Source organism: Schistocerca cancellata, chromosome 4, assembly GCF_023864275.1.
Source record: "Schistocerca cancellata isolate TAMUIC-IGC-003103 chromosome 4, iqSchCanc2.1, whole genome shotgun sequence".
Lineage (NCBI taxonomy): Eukaryota > Metazoa > Arthropoda > Insecta > Orthoptera > Acrididae > Schistocerca > Schistocerca cancellata.
This window is the reverse complement of record NC_064629.1, coordinates 665,648,394-665,667,033: the sequence shown is the minus strand read 5'-3', so window position 1 is coordinate 665,667,033 and position 18,640 is coordinate 665,648,394. Positions and strand designations below refer to the sequence as shown.

General features: G+C 44.0%; 1 protein-coding gene and 1 pseudogene across 6 annotated transcripts in view; one reads left to right on the top strand and one right to left on the bottom strand.

Moving 5' to 3' along the window:
* LOC126183515 (glutamate receptor ionotropic, kainate 2) overlaps positions 1 to 18,640 on the top strand; it is a 270,896-nt gene that overhangs the window by 137,798 nt on the left and 114,458 nt on the right. For all 6 annotated transcript variants that reach the window (XM_049925566.1, XM_049925565.1, XM_049925564.1 and 3 more), the window contains one exon: positions 11,693 to 11,834. In XM_049925566.1, the coding sequence (XP_049781523.1) occupies positions 11,693 to 11,834 (142 nt within the window). The remainder of the gene's footprint in view (positions 1 to 11,692; positions 11,835 to 18,640) is intronic.
* On the bottom strand, positions 14,922 to 15,039 carry LOC126185671 (5S ribosomal RNA; annotated as a pseudogene).

Sequence of the window (18,640 nt, the reverse complement as noted above, 5' to 3'; positions counted from 1 at the left end):
ACAACAGATTCGGTGACCGATGGATTGGTAGAGGCGGACCAATTCCATGGCCTCCACGCTCTCCTGACCTCAACCCTCTTGACTTTCATTTATGGGGGCATTTGAAAGCTCTTGTCTACGCAACACCGGTACCAAATGTAAAGGCTCTTCGTGCTCGTATTGTGGACGGCTGTGATACAATACGCCATTCTCCAGGGCTGCATCAGCGCATCAGGGATTCCATGCGACGGAGGGTGGATGCATGTATCCTCGCTAATGAAGGACATTTTGAACATTTCCTGTAGCAAAGTGTTTGAAGTCACGCTGGTACGTTCTGTTGCTGTGTGTTTCCATTCCATGATTAATGTGATTTGAAGAGAAGTGATAAAATGAGCTCTAACATGGAAAGTAAGCGTTTCCGGACACATGTCCACATAACATATTTCCTTTCTTTATGTATGAGGAATGTTTCCTGAAAGTTTGGCCGTACCTTTTTGTAACACCCTGTATATGAAGGTAGTATCTGTTCCCGAAAGAACAGATACCATTGATGACCGTGCAGATTTTCTAGAATGAAATGATAATTAAATCGACACGAGTAATGAATGTGATGGGCAAACATCTACTAGGCGCACTACGAATGTAGTGGTGTGAACATGTTGGGAATTTGGGTCTCATGGGGAGCGTGCAAGGGATAATTCCCTGCAGGCGCGCTATCCTCTGTGCTTTTGGTGGCTCAGATGGACGTAGTTCGCCGGCGGACGCCGTGGAGGTAGGACGTAGTGTGCTGTGCGCTGCGCCGTCTGTGCTTCCGCGTGGAAAGTCTTGCGCTTGCTGCGGCTTAAAACTCTGTTTATAGAACACTTCGAGAAGTAATGAGTAGCATGCAGTGATGGCCCAACCAAGTCGAAAAGATACGTTGAAACTTACCTTTGATCCTCGATATGCCAGACCCAAGTCGTTTGAAGTATAAAATTGGTTAGAAGAAGATGTGAAGCTCTCCTTTAATGATGGAATTGGGATCCACCTGTCGATTGTAGCTTGTGTCGTGTTTGTTAAAATGGGTAGTTCCGAGTTGTGCGAGAAAATAGTTGAGTCTTCCGGAGGTGTCATGAAATTTAAGCACTCAGATGGAAACGTTGGTGAAGTCACCGTTGCATATGCTGGTTTTGGCATTCGCACAATTCGAATCTTTGAGTTGCCTTTTGAGATTACAACAGACCAAATTAATGCTGTAATTTCACCCTTCGGGAAAGTGCTCAGCAACTTTGCCGAGAAATGGTCAAGCGCGCATAAATTCCCAGTACTAAATGGCGTACGGCAGCTTCGAGTAGAGTTACAAAAGCACATCCCGTCGTACATCAATGTCTGCGGATATAGAGGGATTGTAATTTATGACGACCAACCGCGAACCTGTGCCGCCTGTAACAAGCCTTGGCACGTTCGCGCAGATTGTATACAGCGGCGGGTTGCACAGCTGCCACCGACGATGACAACACTGCCTGGAACTTACGCCGCCGTGGCACGTGAACGGCCGACTGTTTCCTCAGCCCCTGAATCGTGTGCAAATACAAATTCTCCAGACACTGAAATTCCGATGGACGTCAGTGCCGTCATAGCTGACGACCTACAAGAGTCCCGCCAATCTACGGACACAGTTGAAGTTCCACCGAAACAAGCACCTGCAACTGTAAAGGCAGCAGATCCGCCGGAAGTTGAAGACCGACACACCTTGCAGGAAAGCGACACAAACTTGGATGCTGAAGAAAGTCCGTCGAGAGGCAATTCTCCAAAGAAAAATAAGAAACGCCGGCTGGCGCGCAAAGGTGCAGAGGAGACAGCTCCCACACTCCGACAAAAAGCGAAGGAAATAGGTAGTACCTTAAGCCAACAGATCTATAGCAACACGAAAGCGACACCTGTTTCTGAGGAGCGTTCCCCCTCTGCGCTGGAAAAACGAGACGTCCAAGGAAAGCCAACAACGAAAGCATCCACCCACCCCCAAGAAACGAGTCACTCTCATGAAGCTTCACTCGTCCCACCCACGACGATAACCTCAACCAGCTGGGCAGACGAAAGCGACCATAACAATGCCGACGAAGAAACGACAGAAGTTTCAGGAACTAAGACAGACTGTAAGCTAGCCCCACAGGTTGCTGATTTCTTCAACGAAGACGTCTCCGCGAACGAACATTCTAAAGAACAAGGACACACCACTGAAACATTTGCCACCGGTGAATATTATTAAAATGCGTTTTAAAGCTGACGCTTGCGAGACAAAACAGAAGAATGTTTTTTAAAGTTAGATCAAGCAGAACGAAGAATGTCTGACATACAAGCATACAAAATCGTGACAGTAAACCTTAATAAGATTCATACTTCCTTTAAACTACAGAACTCAAAAAATTTTATATATGCTTCTGACAGTGACATTATACTTTTACAAGAAGTGACAGACATTGAGCTTGGTAACGTACCTGGCTTCAACGCCATTACAAACCCAGGGCATGGAGCGGAGATTGGCTCGGCTCTGCTCACAAAGGAGGGCATAGTAGTCCAAGATGTAGTAAAACTACCAAACAGTAAAGGCATAGCGGCCACAATAAACAAAATACGACTCATTAACGTGTCCGCCCCTTCAGGATCCAGTAACAGGCACCGCAGAACGGAGTTCTTTAAAGAAGAAATTGTCCCACTATTTGGAACTCGATATGAACACCTTATCCTGGGAGGAGATTTTAACTGTGTTTTGCAGGCCAAAGACCAAACTCCCAATTTCAACAAGTGTACTGAACTGGAACGTATAGTTAATGACTTACGACTAATAGACTCATGGGAACATATGCACGGTGCAGCCCCTGTCTTCACCCTCACCACAAGTCACTCGGCGAGCCGTCTCGATAGGATATATGTAACGCACAATTCGAAACACCTCATTTTGCAGTCCGAAGTATGGCCTACCGTTTTTTCGCATCATGCTGCATACATATGCATAATCAATCTGATAAAACAAGGGACCTTCCGAGGTAGAGGCACATGGAAGCTCAACGTGTCACATCTGGAAGACGATGCTTGTCAGGAGGCATTTTACAAGGTATGGCGAGAGTGTGAAAGCAAATTTAGCTCGTACAACTCTGGCACTGACTGGTGGCTGAGACACGCCAAACCTAAAATACAGAGGTTTTTCATAAACTAATCAAAAGACAAAAACGTTTGGTACAAATCAACTATAGAATTTTACTTTCAATGTCTAAGGGATTTGTACAAGTCCGATGCAACAGTTGTGGACAACTACGAAAGAATTAACAAAATTAAAGCAAAAATTTTAGCACAACGGCGTAAAAAACTGGGAGGCTACCAAATAAGGTCGCGTGCCCAGAATATAGCACAGCACGAGGTCACTTCCATTTATCATGTCATTTGTGAAAGCAAAAGGGCGTCTCGCAAGATATTAACTGAAATAACAACTGATGATGGAAGGAAGCTGACGAAGCAAAGAGAGATTAAAGAGGCAATCGTACAGCATTTTGAATCCTTAATGTCTAGTCAACCGGTTGACGAACAGCTTCAAGACGAGTTAATGATCAACCTCCAGGGCAAAGTATGCCACGCGGAAGCACAAACTCTCATCTCGCAAGTGAATGAAGAAGACGTAGAAGAAGCTATATATGGAAGCATGAAAAATAAAGCTCTAGGGGCAGATGGAATTCCGGCATCGCAGATTCAGTGGCCTCGTAAAAGGCAAGTTTACTCTCATCTGCAATGAACTGCGAAACCCTGAAAATGACATCCCGAAAGAATTTCGTGAGGGACTCGTAGTGTTAGTGCCAAAAACTACCAATACGAAATCTGTAAGCGCTCTGAGGCCAATTACGCTTTTAAACAGCGATTACAAAATCTTTGGCCGCATCCTCGCTCGCAGGCTGAAAACCACAATGACCAGCGTCACTGGCCCTTATCAAACAAGTGTGGACAAAGACAGAAGAATTCTCCATACCCTCTGTGATTACGGGGACCTAATCTCAACGGCCGACGTCTGCAAAATAAAATGTCCACTCATCTCACTCGACTTTGATAAAGCCTTCGACAGGGTTAATCATAGTTTTCTCCTTCGCACCATGGGCGCAATGGGCTTCCCACCTAGATTCATTGCGGTAGTAAGAAATACATTAATAAACAACTCAGCCAGATTTGTCATCAATGGTCACATTAGCCACCCGATTGACGTCACCAGCTCCATTAGGCAAGGGTGTCCAATGTCAATGGCACTCTTCGCCATCGCCATCGAGCCCCTGCTTGCCTCCCTTATGAAACATCTACAAGGACTACAAATACATGGAGAAAAGATCGTGAGCAAGGCGTACGCTGATGATGTTGGCTTCCTAGTCGTGAATGGCGCTGAAGTACAGAGCGCACTACGAACAGTAACAAAATATGAACAGGCATCTGGTGCAAAACTTAATAGAACAAAGTCGGGGATTTTCAACATCGGCCGTGGAATTGGGACGCAAACGCAGGATCTGTTACGCGAGCTTGTAACCATGAAATGTCTTGGCATAGTTTTTAAAAGAAATATCAAGCACACTATTGCTGCGAACTATCGAAAATTACCTAACAGCATACGCGCCTCTGTACAAGCACATAGTATTAGGAAACTCGATGAACTTCAAAAAATAACAATGGCAAATGTATACATCACATCCAAAGTTAATTATGTAGCACAAGTTCTACCACCACCTGCGACTTTGTTGAAAAGCATCGCATCTGCACTAGGACACTTTGTGAGCCGCGGACGTATTTTCAAAGTCAAATATGACATTCTGATGCTCCCTACGAAATGTAGTGGGTTAAATCTCACCGATGTCAGCAAAAAAGCGCAAGCCTTATACCTTGCTATCACATACAAACAGTGGAAAGAATCAAGTGGTACCCTTGCTGCACATTTGTTAAACGAAATAGCTCCTGCTGACGTCAATGCACCTATAAATGTCCAACACATACCCAACGGACTATACCACTTGAAATACTTTTTCGTAGAATACAGCTACATACAGACAAGGATTCCTGGAAAAGACATCATGAAAGTAAAAGAACTTTACAATAACTTGATGAAAGACAAACCCAGAAACGACGTAGAACAAAAGTATCCTTGTTATAACTGGGAAACAATATGGGAAAATATTCACTGTCGGAACCTGCCAACGTATGTCAAATCGACCTGGTACTTTGCTGTAAACAGAAAAATTACGACGAACTCTAAACTTCACTCTATTCGACTGGCGAGTCACCGCCGTGTACATTATGTAATATATCAGATACCGAATATCGTAGATTGCTGTGTGACAGGGTAAAAGAAATATGGCTCTACATAAGACAAAAGATAGCGAGCGTCAGCAGAACTACGCCCGATGCCGTTACGACTGCTGAATTTTTAAACCCTGACGGTATACCTTACCCTAAAACAAAACGAAACGCAATTAACTGGTTGAAATGCCAAACGATGCATTACGTCCTAACAAAAGAATCAAGCAATGGGGAGGACTTCTGGGTATACCTTACAACTGAGCACCACAAGTTGATGTGTACTAAAAAATACAAAGAAAAATACGCAAATTTTTAAACTAAAACAATACTGTAACCAATAAAAATGCGTCATTTACATTACACATCCAAGCATTTCGTATATTAGACGAATGATTTTTGGTTACAGTTTGTACTTCACGTAGCAGGAGGAGGATTTCCAACAGAAAGTAATCAGAGAAGATCATCAGTATAGACCAGTTAAGCCTATGTGTATCTATTACTTTGTTTTGGGGGAAGCACAGTGATGAAACTGGTATACACCCTTTATTTAGTTTCTGTCTTTCTTTCCTTTTCTTTTCACAAGAAGACACATTTATGTTAATTATGTGTAAAATCAAGCAGAAGAAGCCTACTTTACTTCATTACCTTCTGAAGAAGGAAATTTTACTTACCAGCAATAATGAGTTTGCTTCTTTTAGTTTTTCCACGCACGGAGAACGAAATTTACAGATGCAGTTACATTTCCATAACAATTATGTGACTGGCTTCTCAATGGAATGTACATTTATTTTTATTCAAGCCATGTTGCAAACAAAGGCAACAGAAAGGGCATACTTCGTTTGTCGTTCAGAAGAAGCGCATTTCCACATCATCAAGTTACAAACATTCTTTAAAGGCGGAGAAGCCGGGCCGAGAAGGCAATACTTGGCGAGCGTAAAGGACGGGTTGAAGGGGAGGAAGGAAACCCGAAGAAAAAAAATGGTTACATTGTCGGCCATGTAAGCAGAAGAGCCCGGGTTCGAGTCCCGGTCGGGGCAAACATTTTCAACATGTCCCCTATGATGTATATCACCGCCTGTTTGTAGCTAGGCTGTCGATTGAATTATCATTTCATGCACTGCGTTATCCCACTTCTCGCCATTTGAGGGTACGTCCGGCATTTCACCAGAATTTCGGAGGAAAGCGTGTGAGTCCCGCAGTGCCGCAATCACGGTAGACTTACGCGATTAAAATCCTGGGAAGGTTTTATTGCACATACGCCGTTATATACAGGGTGAACCCGAACTCTACAACAAAATTTCGGAGGTTGTTCAGGGATATTTACTGATTATTTTGGCGTGAAGAACCCGTGGTCACCAGTGACTTATTACACTCAAAATGCATTTCATTTGATTTATTTCCTCCATTTATCTTTGTATTGCACTGAAAATACCTGCACAGCAGAGGAAATGAAGACGGTATGCGCTGTGTGTCTTGTTTCCATTACCTCACGACATTTGCTGCTGACAACAGTAATGTCCACATCATTCGTCACCACCAAGCATCTGTTCAGTACGGATCGATTCCGTCTTGGGTTTGTTTTTCCGTCTTTGTCACTTGTTCGTTAACAGTGATGCACAGAAATATGTAAAGGTGTACTGACGAAGAGTTGACCGACGTGGGTTTCGTATATGGATTCACTGCATCCAACAGAAGAGCTGCACACCGACGCTAGGAGTGAGCTGTATCCGCAGCAACACAAGCAAAAATGGCTCTAAGCATCAGTCCCCTAGACTTAGAACTGCTTAAACCTAGCTCACCTAAGAACATCACACACATCCATGCCCGAGGCACGATTCGAACCTGCGACCGTAGCAGCAGCGTGGTTCCGGACTGAAGCGCCTAGAAACGGTCGGCCACAGCGGCCGGCGTGCCACAAGCACGTCACGGTACTTTTGCACCTGTACGTAGACGCCTACGAGAAACATCTTTATACGCTTTTCCGCTTTTGTAAACGTATTCCAATGGAGACAAAGGTAATTACGGTAACAACCGAATAAATCATTATTACATTGTTACTCTGCAACAAATCAACGGAGACTAAGGATGCCTCATACAAAAACACTCAGAAAATATGTAGGAATGACACAGAACATCGTTTACTTCCCCTTGGTTATGAATTTTGACTCTAATTATAATAACACTCTACCACACGTAACTTCATAGTCTAATTATACCAGCACTGTACATATATCGATTTAAAGCAAGAGAAAGAACCAGCCAAAAATTCACTTCTGTAACGTTCAAATGACTCTGAGCACTACGGGACTTAACATCTATGGTCATCAGTCCGCTACAACTTAGAACTACTTAAACCTAACTAACCTAAGGACATCACACAACACCCAGTCATCACGAGGCAGAGAAAATCCCTGACCCCGCCGGGAATCGAACCCGGGAACCCGGGCGCAGGAAGCGAGAACGCTACCGCACGACCACGATCTGCGGACTTCTGTAACGTAATATAGAACAACCTACCAGACATTGTAAGCGGGGGACTAACAGGGGTGCGTGACTTAATTTCAACAGAGAACCTACCATCTGAGGCAGCGTTACTTGAAGCCCAGTCGCACATACTTGAACTGTGAACCTACCTGCCCTTACCTGTGATGCCGATGTTCTCACTCTGCGCTCCCACACGTGAAACCTGGTTCAAGCTCTCATGAACAGAACACTCCAACAGCTGTCTGTACACAATAAAAGAAGGAACAAATTAGTCTGGTAAAATTAGATATAATATTGAGGCCTTTTTCCTACAGTTAAATTGGTGTATTATGCAAATCTGACAACAGCAATCGTCAGAATTCAAAGAGCATGCGCGACTGAAACTAATTCCGACCGACAAGTCAGTTTAACCCTAGTGAATTAGCTACGTGCACATACTATTACCACCGTCACTTTGTTGCTCTGTTATGCGGGATTTAGAAATGAACCGACAATATACAGGGTGTTACATAAAGGTACGGCCAAACTTTCAGGAAACATTCCTCACACACAAATAAAGAAAAGATGTTATGTGGACATGTGTCCGAAAACGCTTAATTTCCATATTAGAGCTCATTTTAGTTTCGTCCACCTATCATGATTTCATACGGGATACTCTACCTGTGTTGCTAGAACATGTGCCTTTACAAGTACGACACAACATGTGGTTCATGCACATTTCAGTCGAAGTGTTCGTACGCTTCTCAACAAAAGATTCGGTGACCGATGGATTGGTAGAGGCGGACCAATTCCATGGCCTCCACGCTCTCCTGACCTCAACCCTCTTGACTTTCATTTATGGGGGCATTTGAAAGCTCTTGTCTACGCAACACCGGTACCAAATGTAGAGACTCCTCGTGCTCGTATTGTGGACGGCTGTGATACAATACGCCATTCTCCGGGGCTGCATCAGCGCATCAGGGATTCCATGCGACGGAGGGTGGATGCATGTATCCTCGCTAACGGAGAACATTTTGAACATTTCCTGTAACAAAGTGTTTGAAGGCACGCTGGTATGTTCTGTCGCTGAGTGTTTCCATTCCATGATTAATGTGATTTGAAGAGAAATAATAAAATGAGCTCTAACATGGAAAGTAAGCGTTTCCGGACACATGTCCACATAACATATTTTCTTTCTTTGTGTGTGAGGAATGTTTCCTGAAAGTTTGGCCGTACCTCTTTGTAACACCCTGTAGTTTTGGATCTGCTGGTAATGAGTCGCACAATTTGTGCAAGACACAAAAGAAGTTTATCCCACAGTCACAACCAGACAGCCATCAGCGATAACCTATCACAACACTGACACACAACTAGGTAATTAACATCGTCCGACTTAACGACATCTGGTTGCGTGACATCATATGATGCGCCATAATCTTCGTTCAATTAACCTGTCTATAACTAAACATGCACACACTGTCACCAGCAAAATTACAATTTGAAGCACCAATTAAAAGCACTGGCTACGTGATTGTATGTATTCAGACTTAACATCAAATGAACAAATAGAAAGCTTATGGTGTATCTAAGGTGGACCGCCGTCTAACATAGACCCTACCTCAGCCAAGCTCCATCTTGTTATCGTCTACAAAACGGTATATCACTCCTAATCATAACATGTAGGTTTTTTGTGAAGTCAGACAAGCCACTTTAGTGACCATTTTCTTATTAAAATTATACCATCCTACATTGGTTCCTCCAGTGGAAACTGTTCGAGAACGCTCTCTGAAATAATTCTCGCTTCGTTATTACTCCCACAAAATGTGGTTTTTGGATGGACTACTTTTGTTTGCCTGGCTGTCCATCCCTTGGACTAGTCCATCTAGTTGCCAAAGGTGTCTGCTCTCACAAATTGTGTCTAACTTTTACACTGATTAGTCAGAATATTACGATCAGCTACCTAATAGCTGATATGTCCACATTTGGCGCTGATAACAGCGTCGACGCGTCGTTGCATGGAAGCAGTGAGGCCTTGGTAGGCCGCTAGAGGGAGTTGGCACCACATTTGCACACATAAGTTATCTAATTCTCTGACGCCACGTCCAATCACATCCCAGATGTGTTCGATCAGATTCAGATCTTCCGAGTTGGGGGGACATCACATCAATTGCAACTCGCCACTGCGTTCCTCGAACTCCTCCATCACAATCCTGGCCTTATGACATGGCGCATTATCTTGTTGAGAAATGCCACTGCCGTCGGGAATCATGATCGTCATGTAAGGGTGGACGTGGTCTGCAACCAGTGTACGATACTCTGTGGCCGTAGTGGTACCTTGTACGAGCTCCACTGGTCCCATAGATGCCCATGTGAATGTTTCCCAAAGCAAACTATAGCCGCCGCCCGCTATGCAACGCCCTGCCACTGCGTCAGCGTCCAGTGCCAATAATCATATGCCCATTTCAGTCGTAATTGTCTATGTCATAGTGTTAACGTTGTCACATGCATAGGTGGCCGGCTGCGAAGGCCCATTGTTAGGAGTGTTCGGTGCACTGTGAGTTTAGGCGCACTTGTATTCTGCCCAGAATCGAGGTCTGCTGTTTCTGATGTTAGTTCCGTCACAGTTCGCTGCCTGTCCTGTTTTAACAGTCTGCCCAGCCTACGATGTCCGACATCTGTAATGAGGGGCGGCCCCCCAACCCTGCAACCTCTGGACGTGGTTTCACCACACTCATGACAGCCCTTCTCGAACACTCAACAAGTCGTGCAGTTTCCGAAATGCTCGTGCACAGCCTCCGGGCGATCACAATCTGCCCTCGGTCAAACCCAGGTAGACCGCGCGCCTTACCCGTTCTACAGACGGACAGTACGCTCACTAATACTAAATGCACCGTGCGTGTGTCTGACTAGCTGTCAGCATCACTGTCACGGCTCAGACCTTCGGACTTTTTTCTCTGGAGTTCTGTTTCATCCTGTATACTCAGAGTCGTCTGTAAGATGAGGGCTGTTTCAGTGACTACATATGTGCATTCTCAAACTTTTAGGTGACTGCTTAGAAAATTGCAGCAGTCCTGGTTGACACAAAACTACAGCTGATGATTAACCATCAATAATATACCCCATGCGCATATAGTGCGCTCACTTATATTTTCTTTCCCCTCTTAAATATTCTCTTTCTACACATCAAGGCTAAAGTAGAAAAATAAAGATGCTTCAAAACGTTATGATATGAAACTTTCTCGAAATGCAGAAAAAAAAGTCACAACATAAACAAAATGAAAAAAAGTCAGGCAACGTCTTTATGTTCGATTATAGAACATGTTTGAAGATACGAAATTAATTTGTCAGTTTGGTGCACCAAAAGGATTGTCAATATGGAGGGTGGCTTGCTATAATTAGTAACTGAGCACAATCAGCAAAGTGTGATATTGTGAATATTGAGTATATTGGAACGTCATTGGAATTGAATGTTGTTGTTCTTGAACTTAGTTTCAAACGGTATACCATCTTCGTGTTTCTCTTCAGACCAATATAACATATCGCAACATAAGAAACGTACACTCTCACAGCTGTTTCATTTATGAAAGCAGTCACTTTTTTATATAAATAAATCTAACGTATACAAAAAATGACTCTGGTAGTTCTTCCGTCATGATGCATGATTAATGTAATGGCAGAGCCCGACCCAATGTATGAGACGTACAACAAAACATCCGCGCAATTTTCATTACAGCGAGGTTTTCGTTTTTGGAGATTTCAGATAAATTTCACTTGAACTACTTATCTTTCGCGAATCATCAGACTTGTTCTTAAGGGTATTAATATTTCTTCTTGTCTGTGGTCGCATGCTGCAATTTTCCAGGAGTATCAAATACAGAAACAAAACATTACAGTTTCTTGAATCATAGAGACATGATGCTATGCTTAACAAATTTTTCTGTTTCAGGCCATTGCTAAAACAAATAAAAAATTCGGCCGAATCTCACATTGTGCTTGACTGCTCGACATCACGGATATACGACGTCCTCAAGCAAGCACAACAAATTGGAATGATGAGTGATTATCACAGCTACCTAATAACTTCATTGGTAAATACTGATTTTTAACACTGATTTTTATTATAGTATAATTAGTCTTGTAATATTAAAATATAAGACTTATACCAATCTGAAAATGTATTATTGTTAACATTTCTTTGTAAGGTGTCATGGGGACCTTAATATTTTTTAAATTATAACTGTGGATGTTTACAAATGTGCATAAATGTATGTTCCACTTCTCCATCTAATCCACTGGACTGATTTCAACCAAAAGTATCATTTACCGTCTGGAAAGAACCACTGTGGAGGTATGTACCAGCGTGGGGCTGAGGGTGAAAAAGTATCGTAGCTCTCGAGGGGTGAATGGCCAAATTATATTCATCCAATATTTGATGTTCAAATGTGAGTGAAATCTTGTGGGACTTAACTGCTAAGCTGACACACTACTTAACCTAAATTATCCTAAGGACAGACACACACACCCATGCCCGAGGGAGGACTCGAAACTCCGCCGGGACCAGCCGCACAGTCCCTGACTGCAGTGCCCGAGACCGCTCGGCTAATCCCGCGCGGCCATCCAATATTTGAGAATGAAAGCATTTCCCGACTTTCAACCAACTTTGCCCATAGTTTCAAACCTACACGATACTTTTTTGTAGTTGGCTAGCCCCACAAAACGAAAAAAGGAAAAAAAAAGTTTATCGCTTACTGCATTTTCACTGTTCATGCAGAAAAACTGTCACATCAGATATGAAGTTATAATTTATTACTCATTTACTACTAATTCTGTTCGCAAAACATTTTGCAGACAGTATTCAAATATACCCCGGAGTGCATCTGCTAACACATAGTTCACGAGATATAATGTCAGAAACACGGAGATGCGTGGAAATCTGGCTCGTCGTGCATGACGTTTTAATTTATTCCTTCTTTACTATTAATCCCGTTTGTAACACTTTTCGCAGGCAGTGGCCACATATAGCAGTGGATGTACCTGCAAAATTATATGATTGTGCGACGAATAGTTCTGGAGATATGAGGACACATACACTGAGGTGCGTGATAACGAAACTTCAGGGCGAAATATGTGTACAAATATGAGTGAAAACTGTTAAACATATGTGACAAGCGCAAACGCATGCAAAGCCACGTGTAAAAAGCTCTTCCTAAACCCCTGCATCGATTTCGAATTTCGTCACATATTATTTAATATCTGAAAAGAAATACTTTCGTGGTAACAATCAGCAACCTCCTACTGGGTTGGGGTGATAATGTCAGTGGGAAAGGAGGAAGAGGAGATGGACAAACAGAGAAGGGGAAGGAGGAGATGAACACAGACAAGGGGAGGGAGAGATGGACAGAGAGAGTGGGAGGAAGATGTGGACAGAAAAAGGGAAAAGGGCGAGATGGATAGAGAAAGGAAGAGCAGGAGATGGACAGAGTGGGTGGAGGAGGTAGGCAGAGAGAGGGGAAGGAAGGGATGCACAGAGAGAGGATAGGAGAAAATGGACAGAAACTGAAGAGGAAGAGACGGACAAGGAGAGGGAGGAAGAGGAGATGGACAAAGAAAGGAAAGAGAAGGAGATGGACAGAAAGATGGGCTGTAAGAGATAGATAGAGGGAGGGAGCAGGAAGTGATGTACAGGGAGACAGGGCAGAAGACATAACAGAGGGAGAGGAGGAGAAGGACAGAGACACAAGGGAGGAGGAGATGGACTTAGAAGGGGTGACGAGATGATGGAGGGGAGGAGGAGATCAACAGGGAGAGGGGAAGGAGCTGGTGGACATGATAAGGGGGAGGAAGAAATGGACAGAGGAACAGGGAAGAAGAAGGTAGACTTACAGCATGCGATGGACAAAGGGCGGAGCAGCAGATGGAAAGAGAGAAGGATGAGGAGCAGATGGACAGTGAGAGGAGGCGGAGCAGATGAACAGAGAGAGTGGCAAGAGTAAATGGATAGAGTGTGGGAGTGGATGAGGTAGTCAGTAGGGGAGAAGGAGATGTACAGGGAGGGGCAGAGGAGGAGATGGCTAGTGACAGGGCGAAGGAAGAGATGGACTAGATTGCTATAAATATGTAGCACGTTACTTCTGTGTACTCAGCTAGTCATTAATACTCCTAACTTTTTTTCTAACTACAGGCATATTCAACCAAGAGCGGCTGTTTCAAAATAAAACGCTGTATATTTTTAACGTCATTCGATAGCATTTGAATACGGAAACCGTACGTTAAAGTTAGTTATTTACTCAGTAAATGAGCACTGCGAGCAAATGCGGAAATACATTTCCGTCATGAAGAAAAGCATAGTGTTGATGGTTTGTCGTTGTCTGCCTCCGACCTGTTATGAAGTGTCAAGTGTGTATCTGTGTCTTGTGGATTACTGCAATGATGGGCATCGTGAAGTGGTTACAATGTGTGTGGTGCACAATACAGCGATCTTCCTCTGTGATGGTCAGAAGTGGTCGACTGGAACTTTGACGACTAGTATGTCTGCACTCATGTTCCCATGTAGTGCAACATCGGACCACTGTCACATTGAGAACGGAAGTGTGTGTCGAGTGATCGTAACTGATTGTCACTGAAGGTGATTGTGACGAAAAATAAGAGGACGACAGCTGCAAAAGTCGCTGCAGAGCTGAATGTCGTACTAACGAATCCTGTCAGCACCAAAACAACACAAAGAGGGCTGCAGAAGCGCAGAATTGCAGGGTGAGCTGGAACTGTAAAGCCGCACATCAGTGTTGCAAATTCCCATAACAGGAAAACGTTGTGCCAACCTGGGCTATAGAGCAATGGAAGAAAGTCATTTGGTCAGATGAGTCTTATTTCATACTGTTTTCATCTTCTGGCAGAGTTTAAGTCACGAGTGTGAAACATGGCGAGGCTTTGATGATGATTTTGACAGACGTATTGTGGTATTCCATATAGCATAGCACTCAGTCTTCGGGCCACAAGTGGCCCACCGGGACCATCCGACCGCCGGGTCATTCTCAGATGAGGATGAGGATAGGAGGAGCGTGTGGTCAGCACACCGCTCTCCCGGTCGTTATGATGGTTTTCTTTGCCCGGAGCCGCTACTATTCGGTCGAGTAGCTCCTAAATTGACAGCACGAGGCTGAGTGCACCCCGAAAAATGGCAACAGCGCATGGTAGCCCAGATGGTCACCCATCCAAGTGCCGGCCACGCCAGACAGCGCTTAACTTCGGTGATCTGACGGGAACAGGTGTATCCACTGTGGCAAGGCCGTTGCCGGTGTTCCATATGCCACGTCGTTATTCAGTAAGGCCGAATTACTGCGAAGGGTTATATGACCATTTTGGCTGATGAGGTCCATTCCATGGTGTTGTGTTTGTTCCTCAGTGGTGGTGCTATGTTCCAAGACTTCAGGGCCCCTATTCACACAGCACGCATCATCCAGGACAGGTTTTGTGACCACGAGGATGAAATGTCAAATCTATGCTGGCCACCACAGTCACAAGATCTCAATATTATTGAGCCTTTACGGTCAACTTTGGAGATAAGGGTGTATGATTACTAACCACCTCCATCATCGTTACCTGCACTTGCCACTATTTTGCAGGTATAAGATTCCCTTGAAAACCGCGCAGGACCTATATTTACCCATTCCGACACGAATGGAAGCTGTGTAGAATGCCAACGGTTTTCCAACGCCGTATTAGAAAACTAATGTGTTGTGTTTTTGGACTGTCCATATCTTTGTTAACGCCCCACCCTATAGGTTGGAATAAGCAGTTTCGATATGTCGCTTTATTTCGCCGTGAAAGACATACTTATCTCCCTTGTCATCAAATAAATTTTAGGTTAGTCGGTGTTCTGGCGTAACCACAAGCGCCCGAACGAAGACGAAGAACGAAAGACCAGAGAAGGCGGTGGAACGACGTCGGCCAATAGTGCGCGGAATAGGACCGCAACAAGACAGGAGCGGCCTAAAGCCGAAGTAAATATAAGCGGCGCTCCCGCAAGCCTTGGCCGCGCAGATCGGCTCAGTATACAGGCATTAGTGGAAAGTATTCGAGGAGTATTAGCACGGCCTAGCAGAGAGTGCTATGAGAACAGTTAGTAGTGATCCACAAACTGTGTGACAGACTTCCCTGAACATTGTGTATAGCCAGGACTCGCATTTATGTTGCATGTCACCCATCGCTTGAGACGCCTTTGTACATTACAGTTTTGTCAATCTGCTTTCTAGAAATAACACCACTAATGTTATTTGCTTGAATTGTTCTATAGCAATCCGAGAACGCAGCATCCCTTAGGCAGCCTAATACGAGACGAGTGGGCAAGACCCAACAGTCAGTGGGCTCGAGATATGTGGCGCTATCTATTGCCCTCCGTTTATACCCTTTTACACGGTCCATTCACATTAATGTTACCGCCTGTCAGAAGCCTGAATGACCACCTTTTGCAGCGCGGACGTGCAGAAAGAGAGTCACTGAGATTCTGGAAAGTACCGACATGGATATAGAGCCATGTCGACTCCAGCGCCTGCGCCAGGCTTCTCAGATGAAGATCCATGACGCCAACAGCTCGATCGACAGATTCTCGATTGGGTTTAAATCCGGAGAGTTCGGTGACCAGGGGAGTACGGTAAACTCACCCTGATGCTCTACAGACCATGCACATACAGTTTATGACTGTTTAGAATTTCGAAGAATTTGCATTACAAGCATTGCATAAATCCATAATAATTAAATATAATTGAACGTTGATGAGGCGACATAAATTAAAACACCATGTGCCACATTCTTCGTAAAGCGGTTATTTTTGTTGACTGATTACAAGGCGTTACGTGGAGTAGTGAGAAGAAGTGACAGGTTAGTGTTCACTTGAAGTGAAGTGTCTAAATAAATCATTCACGGCATAAATACTGAGAGATCGACTTGCTGCCCATTCTGAGATGTATTTATAGGCGATTTCATGTGGGTGGTGCTCGCGCCAAAAGTTGTGTGAATGCAAATTAAGTAGTAGAGATTCCAGTTCTGCACAGCAATTAAAATTCGGGGTCTGGTCGCACTGATGGGCCACACAATTAAAATCACCTGCGACGATGGATGGCGAGCGCAAATTGGGAAGTAAATGAATTATCTCCTCTCTGAAAAAGGACTTTCGAACGGCTTTCATGTTGGTACCCGAGGTGCGCATGTACTCGTATTAAAAATGCGAATGCTACGAAAATTAAAGGCAATACCTCTTCCCGAGGGATCGAGGGCACATCGCGAGCAGTTCAGCATATAACGTCGCCGTTCCGGCTTCAATACCTATATTTAAAACACATTCAGACCCCGTCATATTTTAAATTTTTCTGGTAGTGACCTCGTACAATACAAATTTGTCAATTTATAACTCGCAGATATGATGTCACGATTGCAATAGTTTCATAGGCGCAGCGATTCTGTGAAGATTGATCGATGTCATACGGTAACTCTGCTAAATATGAGCTTTTATACGATTACGAGACTAGATCGTCAGCCTGTTCTATTTTGGGGTCATATTTGAAGTCTGGTGATTGAACTATGAAGACAGGAGACGATTTCGAAGAAGTGAGTGCCCGTATAAATTACTTGTGCGTCTTCTAAAGAGCGTCAGTAGTAGGTCCTTGATCACTCAAGAGCTTGACACTACGTGCATTTCTCAAGTGTTTGCGTTTTCGCTCTTTGAATTCCAAACCTTGGCCGGACTGTGATAAAAGGGTTCTTAGGCGTAGATGGAGGTTTCTTAATTATGGATAAACTTTCGAACAACATTGCCTATAAGATCGACTTAGCCGTTAAAGGAAAACTTTAGCATAAGTGAAGCTAGGAAGAGAAATATTTGGTTACCATATCAGACTTTGGTTGAGGGAGCGATGTCTCGTCATTGTGTCTCGTATGCGCTGCGAACGACTGAGAAATGGCGAGGTTTATCTTTAAAGTACAAACTTCGTTTGTTGCAGATGATTGGGTCATTGTATACATAGACTATTTGGGGCGAGTTCTATCGACACCACGTCCGGTATCACGCTTACAGGAGGCGGATATTCACAGTTTCCATTTTTTTCGGAAGAAATAACTGTCACATAAGCGTACATAGAGATAGACCCGCTTTGTTGAGATACCACTCAATGTGGGAGGTTTGTTGGATTTAAGTCGTGGACATTATCCCTGGAACTGAACAGTGTCGACACACAGGACACGTTTCCTGGGCTGGTCCTAATAAACAAGTGGCGCCTTGGTGTCCATTTCTACCTAAGGTGGTGCATGTTTTCTGAGATCAGTCCGTAATACGGGGATGCCGTTGTTCACATTCAAGTGGGTGTTAGTGGCTCATTGCTTCTGTTTAACTGGTATACAATGGCATACTTCGTATAAGCGTACTGAAATGTGTCTGCCGGTCCTCAAACGGCACATTGCAAATCCTCGCTGTTCTCACTCTACGTCCGATGTTATGTTATCACTTGACAACTTTCACCCAAGGTCGCAATAAAATCAATTTCACCTTGAGTTTCAGTAACCGTATGTAAATGTACACTGAGGTGACAAGAATAATGGGATAGTTCCTAATATCGTGTCGGATCTCGTTTTGCCCGGCGTAGTGCAGCAACTCGACTTGGCATGGACTCAACAGGTCATTAGAACTTCGCTTCAGAAATATTGAGGAACTCTGCCTCTATAGTCTTCCATAACTGCGAAAGTGTTGCCAGTACAAGATTTTGTGCACGAACAGATCTCTCGATAATGTCCTGTAAATGTTCGATGAGATTCATCTCAGGAGATATTGATGGCCAATTCATTCGCTCGACTGTCCAGAATGTTCAAATCAGTCGTGAACAATTGTGATCCAGTGACATGGTGC